Below are 18,437 nucleotides of genomic sequence, written 5' to 3' on the forward strand. Positions count from 1 at the left end.
ACTATATACAAGGTACACAGAGAGCTGTGGTGTGGGCGGGGTTAGCACTCTGAGCTCTGCTATAAGATACACCTAAAAACTGTGATTGTGTCACACCTGCTGCACTCAGTAAACTAAGTGATACATCACTGAAATTAGGGTCTCTTTTGCTACATCATCCTGCTGTCAGATTACAGAGCAAAAACCTGCTGACAGATTCCCTTTAAGAAAGCACTCCTACCAAACGTTTTATTGCCTAACCCTGTGTAAATGTGTATGTAGTGTAAGTGCGGTAATATATTCCCCGATCGCCATCCTCCATAGTTTCCAATATTGCTGTTGTCCTCTTCTTGCTCACATGACTGCTATTCTGACTTGCTGGATCACACTGAGGTCTATGTGTGCACCGTAAGTCGCTTTTACAATGTAATCCTTAGGATGCCTCTAACATTGTTAACATAAATTCACATTGTAAAAGCGGTTTCCGGTTCATACATAGACCCCAGTGTGATCCAGCAAGTCCGAATACCAGTGATGAGAACCAGAAGAGGACCGGAGCAGCGCTGTAAACTGGGAAAGACCGCGATCGGTGAGCATAGTGCCGCACATATACTACATACACATTAACACAGGGTTAGGCAATAAAAAATGTAATTAATCAATAACTGATACAGTGGTGCTGTACAATATGCTCATACACCCCCGAGACAGAAGATTGGAGTAGCAATATTTAACATGGGAAGACCGATTAGGATGTGAGCAGTTAAGGCTATGAGGATTTTACACACTACTGGATTCCTTATAAACCTTGCGGTTAAAGTGGTTGTATGATAGTAGCAAAAGAAAGGCTTGCATTTTCCAGAGTGCCACTCATGTCCATAGACTGAGTCTAGTATTGCAGCTCACCTGTCACTTGGTCACACAAACACTGAATCAAATACCTTGGAGAAATCACTGAGCTCTCCGGATTCTGACGCTTTTTACGGTTTTGCCCTGGGTCGCTCCATTGCAGAGATATTCACATTTGTTTGATCTGGAGCACAGTATGTGAAATCTCTGCTTGTAGTTCAACTGGCTGTGTCTTCGGAGGGCGTACGCTTTCACATCGACCTCTCAGATGCTGTTAATCACAGCTTGGCAGCTGATATAGCAGAATAGAAGTCTCAAGTGCTGTCGAGCTGTGACAGGCAGCGTCTAGGAAGGAGGTATGAAAGTGTCCAGCCCCAGAGAAGACTCTGAAGAAATGCCCAGTGGGAGATTTCACATACTGGACTTTAACTGCAACAAATGTGAAGGTCATCACCAGCGTCATCCAAGTACCCGCCCATAATCTCGCGCCTGCGCAATAACATCATTGGCGCTCGCGATTTGAAAACAGTGCTCAGTCCCGCGATAGTGCCACTGCGCATGCGCAAGACTCCCGGAGCACTGCGGAAGATGAGGGCGACGGCCTCATCTATGTAAATGAACACTGGGGGGCGGTGAACAGCGGCAGGAGGGGGGATAACAAACGAAATACAGCCCGCCCCTGGGGCCAACAAACCTCATTACCATAGCAAAAGGTAATATTTTATAAAGTTGTTTAGGTGTGAATGGGGGCCAGTAGCAAGATGAACCTTTCTAGAATGCAGCCAAGGAGCTGCAGAAGGGGATTCTTTTAGTTTCATAGCGAAAATTCTGGTGACCGGTTCCCTTAAGGCTATGTGCCCACGGGACTCTGTATCTGCGGATTTTTCTGCATCAAAATCCGCAGCTTTCCCCCGGAATCCGCACCTTTTCATAGGTGCGGATTTGACGCGGATTTTGCGATTTTTTTTTTTTATTCAATTGAATAGGCAAAATCCGCACGAAAATCCGAAACAATAATTGACATGCTGCAGATTTTTCCCGCACGAAAATCCGCACGATTTCCGCTGCGGAAAATCCGCAGCGTGGGCCCAGCATTTCCCAAATGCCATAGAAATGGCTGGGGAGTAGCTGTGCTGCAGATTTCTGGAAAATCCGCGGCTTTTCCGCGAGAAATCCGCGGCAAAATCTGCGCATTTTCCGCAGCGTGGGCACATAGCCTTATTTAAACAAGAAATAGATCCCCTTTAACTGTATATAGCTGAACTGCAAGAACAGCTGTCTTTATTAAAAAGAAGAAAAAAAAACAATTTTTCTTTTATTACTTGGATAAAATTAAGGTACATTTATCTTTTTTTTATATTAAATAAGTATTTAATGTCAAATAACTGCAACAATAGCACATGATACAGAGCCATGATAATCTTATTTTAGTGGTAATGTTATTTTTGGGCTCTTTACTATATCAGGAGTTGATGACTTACCAAGCCATTTAAATTCTTTATGTTATTTCTTCCCAAAGACAATATTCTGAGGTTTTCTGAAAAATAACACACGTAATAGAAGGTAAGATTTGTGTAGATACTTTTCAACCTCCTTCTAAAAAAATTCAAGTAAACAACCGGCAGCTGCTCTAAAGTCACTAGAGATCTTCACACCTCTGTGTTTTCACATGGACCATGTGTCCATGTGGGCCATCTGTGTGCTCCACAAGGAGACATGTCCATTTTTTTTCTGACAGCATGGATAAAATACAGACAACACACAGATGACATCCGTGTGACATGTACTTGAAGAAAACAGATGATACTAACATGGTTTTCTTGGTGTAAAAGATGTGCAAAGATTGCAAAATAATAGGTAAATGATAGATAGATAGATAGATAGATAGATAAAGAACAGCTATTTAGCAAAAATGACATGGGGTCTCCCCTAATTTTCAGAGATCTGAGGGTTGATATTATTAGGGTGGGAAGGATATGGTTATTTGGCCCTCCCCAGCCTAAATTTGAACAAACACCAACCCCCCACTTTACTGCAACCACATCTTGGACAGTGAAAATAAGCAGAGTGAAAAACTCACCAAAAGCTCATCATGGAAATGTAGCCTCATTGATCAGTTAATTGCTGGCAAAGTGTGCACACAAGTATGTCTTTGGATGTACTGTCACAGTGTACATGACGGATAGGGAGAGTGACTGGAAGGGGAGGCTTTACGCTTATCCTCAAGCTAAGGAGATACCCTAGGCTTACCCGCAACTCAGAATTACGCTTGCAGGTAGCAATGTCTGAGTCCCCAGCCTCTCCCTATCTCCTGTTCTGATGCCAAAGTCCTCTCCACCCAAGGGGAGAGACTGGGACGGAGAACCTCTAAACCCCACCATCTAATAACTAACAGAAACAGGGTAACAACAGGAACACTGTTTTTAGTTACAAGTGAAAAGGTTTTGGTACCGTGTTAGCCAGTTGAAAAATTATTGAATGTTCTCAGTGAGAGGAACAAAATTATAATCTTGTGATATCTTTTAATGGCTAACTAAAATAAAATAAAGTGATGTTACAAAGCAAGCTTTCGAGACATCTCAGGTCCCTTCATCAGGTACAAAGCAAGCTTTCGAGACATCTCAGGTCCCTTCATCAGGTACAAAGCAAGCTTTCGAGACATCTCAGGTCCCTTCATCAGGCAAAGCAAGCTTTCGAGACATCTCAGGCCCCTTCATCAGGCAAAGCAAGCTTTCGAGACATCTCAGGCCCATTCATCATTCATACCATATAAACAACAACTTTGAACATGTATCCATGTTCAAAAAAGAAGTGACAATGAAGGGAATTTTGTTTACTTACCGTAAATTCCTTTTCTTCTAGCTCCTATTGGGAGACCCAGACAATTGGGGTGTATAGCTTCTGCCTCCGGAGGCCACACAAAGTATTACACTTTAAAAAGTGTAACCCCTCCCCTCTGCCTATACACCCTCCCGTGCCTCACGGGCTCCTCAGTTTTGGTGCAAAAGCAGGAAGGAGGAAACTTATAAATTGGTCTAAGGTAAAAATTCAATCCGAAGGATGTTCGGAGAACTGAACCATGAACCAAAAGAACAATTCAACATGAACAACATGTGTACACAAAAGAACAACAGCCCGAAGGGAACAGGGGCGGGTGCTGGGTCTCCCAATAGGAGCTAGAAGAAAAGGAATTTACGGTAAGTAAACAAAATTCCCTTCTTCTTTGTCGCTCCATTGGGAGACCCAGACAATTGGGACGTCCAAAAGCAGTCCCTGGGTGGGTAAAAGAATACCCCAATAACAAGAGCCGAAAAACGGCCCCCTCTTACAGGTGGGCAACAGCCGCCTGAAGGACTCGCCTACCTAGACTGGCGTCTGCCGAAGCATAGGTATGCACCTGATAGTGTTTTGTGAAAGTGTGCAGACTAGACCAGGTAGCTGCCTGACACACCTGCTGAGCCGTAGCCTGGTACCGCAGTGCCCAGGATGCACCCACGGCTCTGGTAGAATGGGCTTTCAGCCCTGAAGGAATCGGAAGCCCAGAAGAACGGTAGGCTTCAAGAATCGGTTCCTTGATCCACCGAGCCAAGGTTGACTTGGAAGCCTGCGACCCCTTACGCTGGCCAGCGACAAGGACAAAGAGCGCATCTGAACGACGCAGGGGCGCCGTGCGAGACACGTAGAGCCGGAGGGCTCTCACTAGATCTAACAAGTGCAAATCCTTTTCACATTGGTGAACTGGATGAGGGCAAAATGAAGGTAAGGAGATATCCTGATTAAGATGAAAAGGGGATACCACCTTAGGGAGAAATTCCGGGACCGGACGCAGAACCACCTTATCCTGGTGAAAAACCAGGAAGGGGGCTTTGCATGACAATGCTGCTAGCTCCGACACTCTACGGAGCGATGTAACTGCCACTAGAAAAGCCACCTTCTGCGAAAGACGTGATAAAGAAACATCCCGCAGCGGCTCGAAAGGTGGTTTCTGAAGAGCCCTTAGGACCCTGTTAAGATCCCAGGGTTCCAGCGGCCGCTTGTAAGGTGGAACTATGTGGCAAACTCCCTGCAGGAATGTGCGGACCTGCGGAAGCCTGGCTAGACGCTTTTGAAAAAACACGGAAAGCGCCGATACTTGTCCTTTGAGAGAGCCGAGAGACAAACCCTTATCCATTCCGGAATGAAGGAAGGAAAGAAACGTGGGTAAGGCAAACGGCCAGGGGGTAAAACCCTTATCAGAGCACCAGGATAAGAAGATCCTCCAAGCCCTGTGATAGATCTTGGCGGACGTTGGTTTCCTGGCCTGTCTCATAGTGGCAATGACATCTTGAGATAACCCTGAGGACGCTAGGAGCCAGGACTCAATGGCCACACAGTCAGGTTGAGGGCCGCAGAATTCAGATGGAAAAATGGCCCTTGAGACAGCAAGTCTGGACGGTCTGGGATTGCCCACGGTTGACCCACCGTGAGGTGCCACAGATCCGGGTACCACGACCTCCTCGGCCAGTCTGGAGCGACGAGGATGGCGCGGCGGCAGTCGGACCTGATCTTGCGTAACACTCTGGGCAGCATCGCCAGAGGAGGAAACACATAGGGAAGTCGAAACTGCGACCAATCCTGAACTAATGCGTCCGCCGCCAGAGCTCTGTGATCTTGAGACCGTGCCATGAATGCCGGGACTTTGTTGTTGTGCTGAGACGCCATGAGATCGACGTCTGGCGTTCCCCAGCGGCAACAGATCTCTCGAAACACGTCCGGGTGCAGAGACCATTCCCCTGCGTCCATGCCCTGGCGACTGAGGAAGTCTGCTTCCCAGTTTTCTACGCCCGGGATGTGAACTGCGGAGATGGTGGAGGCTGTGGCCTCCGCCCACAGCAGAATCCGCCGAACTTCCTGGAAGGCTTGACGGCTGCGCGTGCCGCCCTGGTGGTTGATGTACGCGACCGCCGTGGCATTGTCCGACTGTATGCGGATCTGCCTGCCCTCCAGCCACCGGTGGAACGCCTTTAGGGCTAGATACACTGCCCTTATCTCCAGAACATTGATCTGAAGGGAGGACTCTGTCGGAGTCCAGGTTCCCTGAGCCCTGTGGTGGAGAAAAACCGCTCCCCACCCTGACAGACTCGCGTCCGTCGTGACCACAGCCCAGGATGGGGGCAGGAAGGATTTTCCCTTCGACAGAGAAGTGGGAAGAAGCCACCACTGAAGAGAGGTTTTGGCTGCCAGGGAAAGAGAGATGTTCCTGTCTAGGGACGTCGACCTCCTGTCCCATTTGCGGAGAATGTCCCATTGGAGTGGACGCAGATGAAACTGCGCAAAGGGGACTGCTTCCATTGCTGCCACCATCTTCCCCAGGAAGTGCATGAGGCGCCTCAAGGGGTGAGACTGGCCCCGAAGAAGAGAGTGCACCCCTGTCTGCAGCGAACGCTGTTTGTCCAGCGGTAGCTTGACTATCGCTGAGAGAGTGTGAAACTCCATCCCGAGGTAAGTCAGTGATTGGTTCGGTGTCAATTTTGACTTTGGGAAATTGATGATCCACCCGAACCTCTGGAGAGTCTCCAGAGCGACGGTCAGGCTGTGTTGACATGCCACCCCGGAGGGTGCCTTGACTAGGAGATCGTCTAAGTGAGGGATCATCGAGTGGCCCTGAGAGTGTAGGACCGCCACAACGGAAGCCATGACCTTGGTGAAGACCCGTGGGGCTGTCGCCAGGCCGAAAGGCAGTGCCACAAACTGAAGGTGTTCGTCCCCTATGGCGAAACGCAGGAAGCGTTGATGCTCTGGTGCAATCGGCACATGGAGATAAGCATCCCTGATGTCGATTGATGCTAGGAAGTCTCCTTGGGACATCGAAGCGATGACTGAGCGGAGAGATTCCATCCGAAATCGTCTGGTTCTCACGTGTCTGTTGAGCAGTTTGAGGTCCAGAACGGGACGGAATGATCCGTCCTTTTTTGGCACCACGAACAAATTGGAGTAAAAACCGCGACCACGTTCCTGAAGGGGGACGGGGATCACGACTCCTTCTGTCTTCAGAGTGTTCACCGCCTGAAAAAGTGCATCGGCTCGCTCGGGGGGCGGAGATGTTCTGAAGAAACGAGTCGGAGGACGAGAGCTGAACTCTATCCTGTAACCGTGAGACAGAATGTCTCTCACCCATCGGTCTTGGACATGTGGCCACCAGGCGTCGCAAAAGCGGGAGAGCCTGCCACCGACCGAGGATGCGGTTTGGGGAGGCCGAAAGTCATGAGGAGGCCGCCTTGGAGACAGTGCCTCCGGCGGTCTTTGGCGGACGTGACTTAGACCGCCATGCATAAGAGTTCCTCTGGCCCTTCTGTGGCCTGTTGGACGAGGAGGATTGGGCTCTGGCTGAGGGCCGAAAGGACCGAAACCTCGATTGAATTTTCCGTTGCTGAGGTCTGTTTGGTTTGGACTGGGGTAAGGACGAGTCCTTTCCCTTGGATTGCTTAATAATTTCATCCAATCGCTCTCCAAACAATCGGTCTCCAGAAAACGGCAAACCGGTTAAGAATTTCTTGGAAGCAGAGTCTGCCTTCCATTCGCGTAGCCACATGGCCCTGCGGACTGCCACCGAATTGGCGGACGCTACCGCTGTACGGCTAGCAGAGTCCAGGACGGCATTTATGGCGTAGGATGAAAATACCGACGCCTGAGACGTCAAAGACGCAACTTGCGGAGCAGAGGTACGTGTGACCGCATTAATCTCAGACAGACAAGCTGAGATAGCTTGGAGTGCCCACACTGCTGCAAAGGCCGGGGCAAAAGACGCGCCTGTGGCTTCATAGATGGATTTCATCAGGAGCTCTATCTGCCTGTCAGTGGCATCCTTGAGCGATGAGCCATCTGCCACTGATACTACAGATCTAGCCGCCAGTCTAGAGACTGGAGGATCCACCTTGGGACATTGAGCCCAACCCTTAACAACGTCAGAGGGGAAGGGGTAACGTGTGTCAATAAGCCACTTAGTAAAGCGCTTGTCCGGAAATGCTCTGTGCTTCTGGACAGCATCTCTGAAGTTAGAGTGATCGAAAAACGCACTCCGTGTACGTTTGGGAAACCTAAACTGGTGTTTCTCCTGCTGCGAAGCCGACTCCTCTATAGGTGGAGTTGGGGGAGAAAGATCTAGCACCTGGTTGATGGACGAGATGAAGGGAATTTTGTTACTTACCGTAAATTCCTTTTCTTCTAGCTCTTATTGGGAGACCCAGACGATTGGGTGTATAGCTACTGCCTCCGGAGGCCACACAAAGCATTACACTAAAAAGTGTAAGGCCCCTCCCCTTCTGGCTATACACCCCCAGTGGGATCACTGGCTCACCAGTTTTAGTGCAAAAGCAAGAAGGAGGAAAGCCAATAACTTGGTTAAACAAATTCACTCCGAGTAACATCGGAGAACTGAAAAACCGTTCAACATGAACAACATGTGTACCCGAAAAAAACCCAAAAATCCCGAAGGACAACAGGGCGGGTGCTGGGTCTCCCAATAAGAGCTAGAAGAAAAGGAATTTACGGTAAGTAACAAAATTCCCTTCTTCTTCGGCGCTCTATTGGGAGACCCAGACGATTGGGACGTCCAAAAGCTGTCCCTGGGTGGGTAAAGAAATACCTCATGTTAGAGCTGCAAGACAGCCCTCCCCTATATGGAGGCAACTGCCGCCTGCAGGACTCTTCTACCTAGGCTGGCGTCCGCCGAAGCATAGGTATGCACCTGATAATGTTTGGTGAAAGTGTGCAGACTCGACCAGGTAGCTGCCTGGCACACCTGTTGAGCCGTAGCCTGGTGTCGTAATGCCCAGGATGCACCCACGGCTCTGGTAGAATGGGCCTTCAGCCCTGATGGAACCGGAAGCCCAGCAGAACGGTAGGCTTCAAGAATTGGTTCTTTGATCCATCGAGCCAGGGCGGCCTTAGAAGCCTGCGACCCTTTGCGCTTACCAGCGACAAGGACAAAGCGTGCATCCGAACGGCGCAAGGGCGCCGTGCGGGAAATGTAGATTCTGAGTGCTCTCACCAGATCTAACAAATGTAAATCCTTCTCATACCGATGAACTGCATGAGGATAAAACGAAGGCAAAGAGATATCCTGATTAAGATGAAAAGAGGATACCACCTTCGGGAGAAACTCCTGAATGGGGCGCAGCACTACCTTGTCCTGGTGGAAGACCAGGAAAGGAGCCTTGGATGACAGCGCTGCTAGCTCAGACACTCTCCGAAGAGATGTGATCGCTACCAGAAAAGCCACTTTCTGTGATAGTCTAGAAAGTGAAACCTCCCTCAGAGGCTCGAAGGGCGGCTTCTGGAGGGCAACTAGTACCCTGTTCAGATCCCATGGATCTAACGGCCGCTTGTACGGGGGTACAATATGACAAACCCCCTGCAGGAACGTGCGCACCTTAGGAAGTCGTGCTAGACGCTTTTGAAAAAAAGACGGACAGCGCCGAGACTTGCCCTTTAAGGGAGCCGAGCGACAAACCTTTTTCTAACCCAGATTGCAGGAAAGAAAAAAAGGTAGGCAATGCAAAGGGCCAGGGAGACACTCCCTGAGCAGAGCACCAGGATAAGAATATCCTCCACGTTCTGTGGTAGATCTTAGCGGACGTGGGCTTCCTAGCCTGTCTCATGGTGGCAACGACCCCTTGGGATAATCCTGAAGACCCTAGGATCCAGGACTCAATGGCCACACAGTCAGGTTCAGGGCCGCAGAATTCCGATGGAAAAAACGGCCCTTGGGACAGTAAGTCTGGTCGGTCTGGTAGTGCCGACGGTTGGCCGACCGTGAGATGCCACAGATCCGGATACCACGCCCTCCTTGGCCAGTCTGGGGCGACGAGTATGACGCGGCTGCAGTCGGATCTGATCTTGCGTAGCACTCTGGGCAAGAGTGCCAGAGGTGGAAACACATAAGGGAGCCGGAACTGCGACCAATCTTGCACTAAGGCGTCTGCCGCCAGAGTTCTGTGATCGCGAGACCGTGCTATGAAGGTTGGGACCTTGTTGTTGTGCCTGGACGCCATTAGGTCGACGTCCGGCCTTCCCCAGCGGCTACAGATTTCCTGAAACACGTCCGGGCGAAGGGACCATTCCCCTGCGTCCATGCCCTGGCGGCTGAGGAAGTCTGCTTCCCAGTTTTCTACGCCGGGGATGTGAACTGCGGATACGGTGGAGGCCGTGGCTTCCACCCACGTCAGAATCCGCCGGACTTCCTGGAAGGCTTGCCGACTGCGTGTCCCTCCTTGGTGATTGATGTATGCCACCGCTGTGGAGTTGTCCGACTGAATTCGGATCTGCTTTCCTTCCAGCCACTGCTGGAAGGCTAGTAGGGCAAGATACACTGTTCTGATTTCCAGAACATGGATCTGAAGGGTGGACTCCTGCTGAGTCCACGTACCCTGAGCCCTGTGGTGGAGAAAAAACTGCTCCCCACCCTGACAGACTCGCGCCTGTCGTGACTACCGCCCAAGACGGTGGTAGGAAGGATCTTCCCTGTGATAATGAGGTGGGAAGAAGCCACCATTGCAGAGAGTCCTTCTGTGAAAAGGAGACTTTCCTGTTCAGGGATGTTGACTTCCCGTCCCATTGGCGGAGAATGTCCCAATAAGAGGACGCAGATGAAACTGCGCAAACGGAACCGCCTCCATTGCCGCCATCATCTTCCCGAGGAAGTGCATGAGGCGTCTTAAGGAGTGCGACTGACCTTGACGGGGAGTCTGCACCCCAGTCTGTAGTGACCGCTGCTTGTCCAGCGGAAGCTTCACTATCGCTGAGAGAGTATGAAACTCCATACCAAGAGACGTTAGTGATTGGGTCGGTGACAGGTTTGACTTTGAGAAGTCGATGATCCACCCGAACGTCTGGAGAGTCTCCAGCGCAACATTCAGGCTGAATTGGCATGCCTCGTGAGAGGGTGCCTTGACAAGTAGATCGTCCAAGTAAGGGATCACAGAGTGTCCCTGTGAGTGCAAGACTGCTACCACTGCCGCCATGACCCTGGTGAACACCCGTGGGGTTGTCGCCAGACCGAATGGCAGAGCTACGAACTGAAGATGGTCGTCTCCCATCACGAAACGTAGAAAACATTGGTGCTCTGTAGCAATCGGCACGTGGAGATAAGCATCTTTGATGTCTATTGATGCTAGGAAATATCCTTGAGACATTGAGGCAATGACGGAGAGGAGGGTTTCATCCGGAACCGCCTGGCCTCCACGTGCTTGTTGAGCAGTTTTAGGTCCAGAACGGAACGGAAAGAGCCATCCTTTTTTGGCACCACAACCAGATTGGAGGAAAACCGTGTCTTGTTCCTGAAGAGGAACAGGGATTACCACTCCTTCTGCCTGCAGAAGAGCATCGGCTCGGTGGGGAGGTGGGGACGTTCTGAAGAATCGAGTCGGAGGACGAGAACAGAACTCTGTCCTGTGCACGTGGGCACAATGTCCCTCACCCACCGGTCTGTGACCTGTGGCAGCTAAATGTCGCCAAAGGCGAGCGAGTCTGCCATCAACCGCGGATGCGGAGAGATGAGAGAGCTGAGAGTCATGAGGAGACCGCCTTGGTAGCGGTTCCTCCGGCTGCCTTCCTTGGGCGTGATTGAGCCCCCGGAAACTGAGCCCCTCTGAGGAGTTTTCAGCTCTTTTGGACGAGGACAATTGGGACCTGCCCGAGCTTGGGAAGGACCGAAACCTCGACTGTCCTTCCAGGACAGCATTAATAGGGTAAGTCGCAATGCAGACATTGCGAGGATACGGACGCCCCTGCGGCACAAATGTACATATGCTCAAGACCAGCTGTGCAAGGACAGCTGAAAAGCTTAGGGTGCCCATACGGCTGTAAATGCCGGAGCAACCGACACGCCGATAGCCTCATAGACAGATTTCAACCACAGTCTATCTGTCTGGCATCTTTAAGTGAAGTCCCATCTCCACTGCAACTATAGCTCTAGCCGCAAGCCTGGAGATTGGAGAATCCACCTTTGGACCCTGGGTCCCGCGCTTGACCACGTCAGGGGGAAAAGGATAACGTGGATCCTTAATACGTTTGGGGAAAACGCTTATCTGGTAAGCGTGGTGTTCCTGGGCTGCTTCTCTGAAGTCAGCGTGGCCAGAAAAAAACTCAAAATACGTTTGAGCTACTGAAATGGGACTTCTCCTGCTGTGAAGCTGACTCATCCGCTGGGGGAGCTGAGGGAGAAAGATCCAACATTCCATTGATGGACGCTATAGGATCATTCCTTATGGCGTCACCATCCGGTGTATCCGGATTGAGAGCGTTGTCAGGATCAAAGTCCTGATGAGCTACGTCTGCCTCATCATACAGAGAGCCTCCTGGGACCCCCCCCGGGGAACCGATTTTATTCCCAATGAGGGTGGCCAGGGAGCAATGATTTGCCCATGGCCTGTCCGGACTGCAAGTCTCTATCCCAATGCAACTCCATCCCTGTCCTTGGACAGGGTTGACAGGTGGTTCCTTTGGCCACGTCTAGTAGAGACCCCGGCTGACCAAGTGCTCCAGGGGAGCTTGCACACAATGGGGTTCAGTGCCGTGGAACAGTGTCACATGCAGTAAAAACAGCATCGAAAGCCTGTGTTGCTTATATGCTGCTGCCGACTAGCCATCTAAGACATAGAGCCAAGAATGGCGACCGTACAATGCAATGTATAACATACAAGCATAAAGTACAAATGAACACTGCAGCACATGCAATACAAGCAGCATAGAAAGCCTGTGCCTTGGCACCCCTGCTTTTCTGCTGCTGTAGACTAGCCATCTAGGGGAATATAGCCCAGAATATCGACCATACAGTGCAATGTATAGCATACAAGCATAAGTACAAATGAACACTGCAACCCCTGCAATACAAGCAGCATAGAAAAAACCTGTGCCTCAGCACCCCTGCTTTTCTGCTGCTGTAGTCTAGTCATTCTAGGCGAAAATAGCCCAGACTAGCGACCGTACAGTGCAGTGTATAGCATACAAGCATAAATACACATGAACACTTCAGTACATGCCATACAAGCAGCATAGAAAGCCTGTGCCTTAGCACCCCCGCTTTCCTGCTGCTGATGTGTCGCCATCTAAGAGGGCATATAGCCAAAAATAGCGACCTATGCAGTATAAGCATAAAAATACAAATGGACAACTGCGGTATTTAGTGGGGCCAGCACTTCAGGTGCCGCTTACCGCCCGCCTATAAGCGGGTGTGTGGTCGCCCTAGTCCTGTGCCTGGTTGCCCAGAGTCCGATCTCTCAGTTCGGACTGCAGGAATGGCTGCCGGCGTCCTTCTCCAGCTCGTGTGAGTAGGGGCGGGCCGTGGGCGTGCCCCCAAGTCAGAGCGGGAAACCGGCGTCCCACAGTGTCCAGTGAGAGGGCTGGAGCATGTAAATAAGGCTCCAGCCCTCGGCGCTGCTGATTGTACAGCGTCTCTCCCCTACCCTGATTGACAGGGTGGGGGCGGGAACGAAGCGGAGCTAGGCCGCAAAAGCCGGGGACTGGATTTATAAGCGCCGCCGCCGTAAAAGCGCGGTCGGCGCTAAGTCCCCGGCGCACTACAAGTCCCAGCCGCGCCGCCGCTCCCGGAGCGTCCGGCGCGGTAGTTCCCCATACATAAAGTCACTCAGCTAGGCTGCAGTGACTGTAACCCTTTACTGTCCCCGGCGCACTAGCACACCCAGCAAGTCTGGAGTGTGCTGTGCCTGTGTGTACGGGGACACAGAGTACCTGAATGGTGCAGGGCCATGTCCCTGAACGGTACCCAGCTCCGTATCCAGCAGGTTCAATGGGTCTGTGGATGGAGCCCGGCCTCAGGGCTTTGGGGCCGGTAAGATCCCACTTCCTCAGAGCCCCTCAGGGGGATGTGGAAGGAAAACAGCATGTGGGCTCCAGCCGCCGTACCAGCAATAGGTACCTCAACCTTACAAACCACAAGCGGGGTGAGAAGGGAGCATGCTGGGGGCCCTATATGGGCCCTCTTTTATTCCATCCGATATAGTCAGCAGCTACTGCTGACTAAACAGTGGAGCTATGCGTGGATGTCTGACCTCCTTCGCACAAAGCAGAAAACTGGTGAGCCAGTGATCCCACTGGGGGTGTATAGCCAGAAGGGGAGGGGCCTTACACTTTTTAGTGTAATGCTTTGTGTGGCCTCCGGAGGCAGTAGCTATACACCCAATCGTCTGGGTCTCCCAATAGAGCGCCGAAGAAAAGATCATTTACTATGGCGTCCCCTTCAGGTGTATCAAGATTGAGAGCAACGTCAGGGTCAGAGCCCTGAGCTGCGACATCCGCCTCATCCTCCAGAGAGCCCTCAAGCTGAGACCCCGAGCAGCGTGAGGAAGTCGGGGAAGATTCCCAGCGAGCCCGCTTAGCCGGTCTGGGACTGTGGTCCGTGCCGGAGTCCTCCACGTGAGACCTAGGTGCCACCCCAGGAGCACGCTGCGGCGCAGACCGAGAGGGGCCTGGGGGCGATGATCCCACAGTGCCCGGGGCCTGTGTAAGGACCGAGCTGGACTGCAAGGCTTCTAGTATCTTAGCAGACCATTTATCCATAGACTGAGCCATGGATTGTGAAAGCGACTCAGAGAGTTTCTCAGCCAAAACTGCAAACTCTGTCCCTGCCACCTGGACAGGGGGAGCCGGCGGTTCTCCCTGAGCCGAGGGTCCCACCAGCGCCCGAGGCTCCGGCTGAGTGAGTGCTACAGGGGCCGAGCATTGCTCACAGTGAGGGTAGGTGGAACCTGCAGGTAACATAGCCGCACAAGAGGTACAGGTTGCAAAATAACCCTGTGTCTTGGCACCCTTGCTCCTTGTGAACGACATGCTGCTGTCTCCCAGGAGAGTGATCACTGAGGGTATATAGCCAAAAGCAAAACAATGCGGCCGAACAGAGAAAATGTATACAGATATATATATATATATATATACACTTCGGCACCCTAGGGGGACCAGCACCGGGTGACCGGTGTGGCTTACCGACCACCCAAAGCGGTTGTGTGTCCACCAGATTCCCTGCCTTGGGCCTCCCAGAGCTGCAGAGCTCGTTCCTGAAATCCTCCACCGGCAGAATGATTGTAAAAATGGCTGCCGGAGCTCTCAGGGGAGGAGGGAGCCGTGGGCGGCGACTAATAAAGTGCGGGAATCTGGTGCCCCACAGTGATCAGTGAGGGGGGAGGAGGACACCTAAAGTATGCTCCAGCCCTCACTGTCGACGTCAGGTCGACCGTCCCGCCCTTACCCCTGACTGGCAGGCCCGGGGGCGGGAGTTATGGTACTAGGCCGCATGAAGCCGGGGACTAAATTTAATACCGCGGCCGGCAAACAGGCGCGGTCGGCGCGGTAGTCCCGGTCGTCATAAAAAAACATCAGCCGCTGCAGCGTCTGTGTACGAGCGCTCCATGCACCGTCCCCAAGGGGACACAGAGTACCTTTTGGATGCAGGGCCTGTCCCTGATGATATCAAGTCTCCTGTCCGGCAGATTCCCACAGGGGCTGCGGAGGGAGCCCGGTCCCAGTGCATGGATGACCGGTTAGGATCCCACTTCTCCCAGAGCCTCTAAGGGATGGGGAAGGAAAACGGCATGTGGCTCCAGCCTCTGTACCCGCAATGGGTACCTCAACCTTAACAGCACCGCCGACTTAGTGGGGTGAGAAGGGAGCATGCCGGGGGCCCAGGGCCCTCTTTTCTTCCATCCGATACAATCAGCAGCTGCTGCTGACTAAAATGTGGAGCTTGCGTGAATGTGTGCCTCCTTCAACACAAAGCATAAAACTGAGGAGCCCGTGAGGCACGGGAGGGTGTATAGGCAGAGGGGAGGGGTTACACTTTTTAAAGTGTAATACTTTGTGTGGCCTCCGGAGGCAGAAGCTATACACCCAATTGTCTGGGTCTCCCAATGGAGCGACAAAGAAAAATGAATTAAAATTGATTTTTATTGAAATATAATTTTAAAATCACACAAAATATGCAATAAAAAACAGCAAGAAAAAGGTGCAAGATGATGAATATAGTACAAAGGGTCATGGACTGAAAGTCATATTTAATTATACCATAGGAACTCTATATATACACATTTCATAGGAGTTTTTAAATAAATAGATAATGGCCACCTATATTGAATCTATATAGCCAAATAGTATCCGGCAAAAATTGTCTCAACAAGAGGTTGTGCTCCACGCTCCTTGATAAAGCAACAGGGCGAAACACGTGTCGGAGTGAGGGGCCGTGGACTGTCTACCATACCACCTATTTATCTTGGTAAATATATTGTCTTTAACATTTTTTCCTCAGGACGTGTGCTCACATGTTTGTATGAAGCCATGGTGGGGAGTGTTGTATTTTATAAGATGGCCGCTTAAATTATTGCTTGAATCTAATATTAACACCTGATTATTTATAAGCTTATTTTAGTATATTTATTTGTTGGCTTTCTTACTCCCTCCACCCCAGCACTTTGGCACTTTATTTGGTGGTGAGAAAACCTCTTGTTGAGACAATTTTTGCCGGATACTATTTGGCTATATAGATTTAATATAGGTGGCCATTATCTATTTATTTAAAAACTCCTATGAAATGTGTATATATGGAGTTCCTATGGTATAATTAAATATGACTTTCAGTCCATGACCCTTTGTACTATATTCATCATCTTGCACCTTTTTCTTGCTGTTTTTTATTGCATATTTTGTGTGATTTTAAAATTATATTTCAATAAAAATCAATTTTAATTCATTTATTGTCACTTCTTTTTTGAACATGGATACATGTTCAAAGTTGTTGTTTATATTGCATTGAAGTGCTACTTTATTCAGGACTAAATGTTGAGAATATCATTCATACCATGCCTGATGAAGGGACTTGAGATGTCTCAAAAGCTTGCTTTGTAACATCACTTTATTTTATTTTAGTTAGCCATTAAAAAGGTATCACAAGATTATAATTTTGTTCCTCTCACTGAGAACATTCAATAACAGGAACACTCTCACACCGAACCACACCAGGGAACTACTAAATGTGTACTGGAAAGAGGAAAGAAACAACATAGGGAACTCTCACACAACTAAGCAACAAAGCAGCAGCAACTAACATCACCACTCCAGGCCTAGCTCCAGACTGAACTGAATAACCAGCACCCTCTGCAGGGAGCAGAGGGCTTTTATCCAGGCTGGAAATGGTGGTCAGCTGGGACAGCTGAGCAGAACAGCGAAGTTAACCTCTCATATACCAAAAGGAAAAAACACACATTTAACCTCCATGGTCTCAGATGGTAAATAAAAACTATTGAAACATGAAAAACTAGCCCTGATCCTGTCCCTAGTCACAAGACACAGTGACAATTGTGACATGGACGAGCCCTGTGGGTCTTGTTTCTCTCCTCTTATTGTGCATTAATTAATTCATTATGAGCAGATATAAAATAGGACACTTGTCTTCTGCAGTTGTTTTGGGTCATGTAGATAATCACTATATAATTCATAATTTCTATTATTGGATACTTTATTGATAAAAAACTAGTTCAGGAGAACAATAATAGTGCACTTACTCAGTCCATTCAGATTGGCGATTTTTTCAATGCAGTTGGTGGAAAGTGACAATTTCCTGAGAAAACAAATAAAGATTAACAATACTAGTATAAATAGTGTCTTAAAGGCTCGGGGAGCTTTGAACATCCCTTCAATATGTTACACTAGACTGATCCACCCGGAGGAGTAAACGTCCTTGACTCTTTAATGTTTCTTTCACTGGTAGTAATTATGATGTGTGATGTTTTGGTTACTTTTTCATCTGTTACTTGTGCTCTGATTTCTAAGTTGACAATTTATAGTCTCAGACTTTAAGGGACTCTGTCAGCACAAAAAACCAAGTACATGCGCTCGGAGCACCCTTGGTGTGGCAAAGCACTTCAGTGTACTTTCTCACCTACTTATGTTCCCCTCTGTGATGGTGGGATATGGGGGAGGTGTATCTTGCTGTACAGATTCCTATTTCAAGCTTGGTTCATTGTCTTATTTGAACTAGTTCTGTGTACATTTCTATTGTTGTAGGTAATCACCCCCTATAGTGCAAGGTTGTATCCTCTTGAGGCACTTCCATCCCTGGGACTAGGGGGAGGTGGGCCTAGAGTCCAACTAGTGTAAACTCTCTGCTTACCTGGGAGATTCAGTCAGTCTGTGTGAAACTTGAAGAAAGAAGATTGATCCTCTGGGAGGGAATAGCTGAGGCTGGATCCTAGAGCCGGTGTATGGACAGTTACAGACTGGAGATCAGTGGCCACGTGGGATTGCGTTTTGTTGTTCACCTGTTAGACTCAAGGAACTCATATAAGGACCATTGCCCTATTTTCCCTGGCATCGGAATACCAGGCGGTGCCCCTGGATCTTTTGTTTTGTTGTGGACTCCTTGCAGACTTTAAGGATCTATATTTATGTTTGGTGCTTTTTCTTTGTGGTTCCAATAAAGCCCTTTGGATTGTTCCTTGGCCTGTTGTCTCTCCTTGCTCTGCTGTACACCCCGTCACAAAGTGGTTGGCAGCGGTGGGATAGGAGCAGAAGGAATGGAGGACAACGGCCCATCAACAGCTGGAACCAGAACTTCAGCGTACAAG

The 18,437-nt window shown here is 49.8% G+C and overlaps 1 protein-coding gene across 1 annotated transcript in view; it reads right to left on the reverse strand.

Moving 5' to 3' along the window:
• The window catches only part of DNAL1 (dynein axonemal light chain 1), a 79,869-nt gene that overhangs the window by 4,215 nt on the left and 57,217 nt on the right, over positions 1-18,437 (reverse strand). Inside the window, exons 4-5 of the mRNA XM_075329489.1 lie at positions 17,376-17,431; positions 2,310-2,365 (exon numbers count right to left, since the gene is read on the reverse strand). Of these exons, the coding sequence (XP_075185604.1) occupies positions 2,310-2,365; positions 17,376-17,431 (112 nt within the window). The remainder of the gene's footprint in view (positions 1-2,309; positions 2,366-17,375; positions 17,432-18,437) is intronic.

The sequence above is a fragment of the Anomaloglossus baeobatrachus genome, chromosome 12 (assembly GCF_048569485.1).
Source record: "Anomaloglossus baeobatrachus isolate aAnoBae1 chromosome 12, aAnoBae1.hap1, whole genome shotgun sequence".
Taxonomy (NCBI): domain Eukaryota; kingdom Metazoa; phylum Chordata; class Amphibia; order Anura; family Aromobatidae; genus Anomaloglossus; species Anomaloglossus baeobatrachus.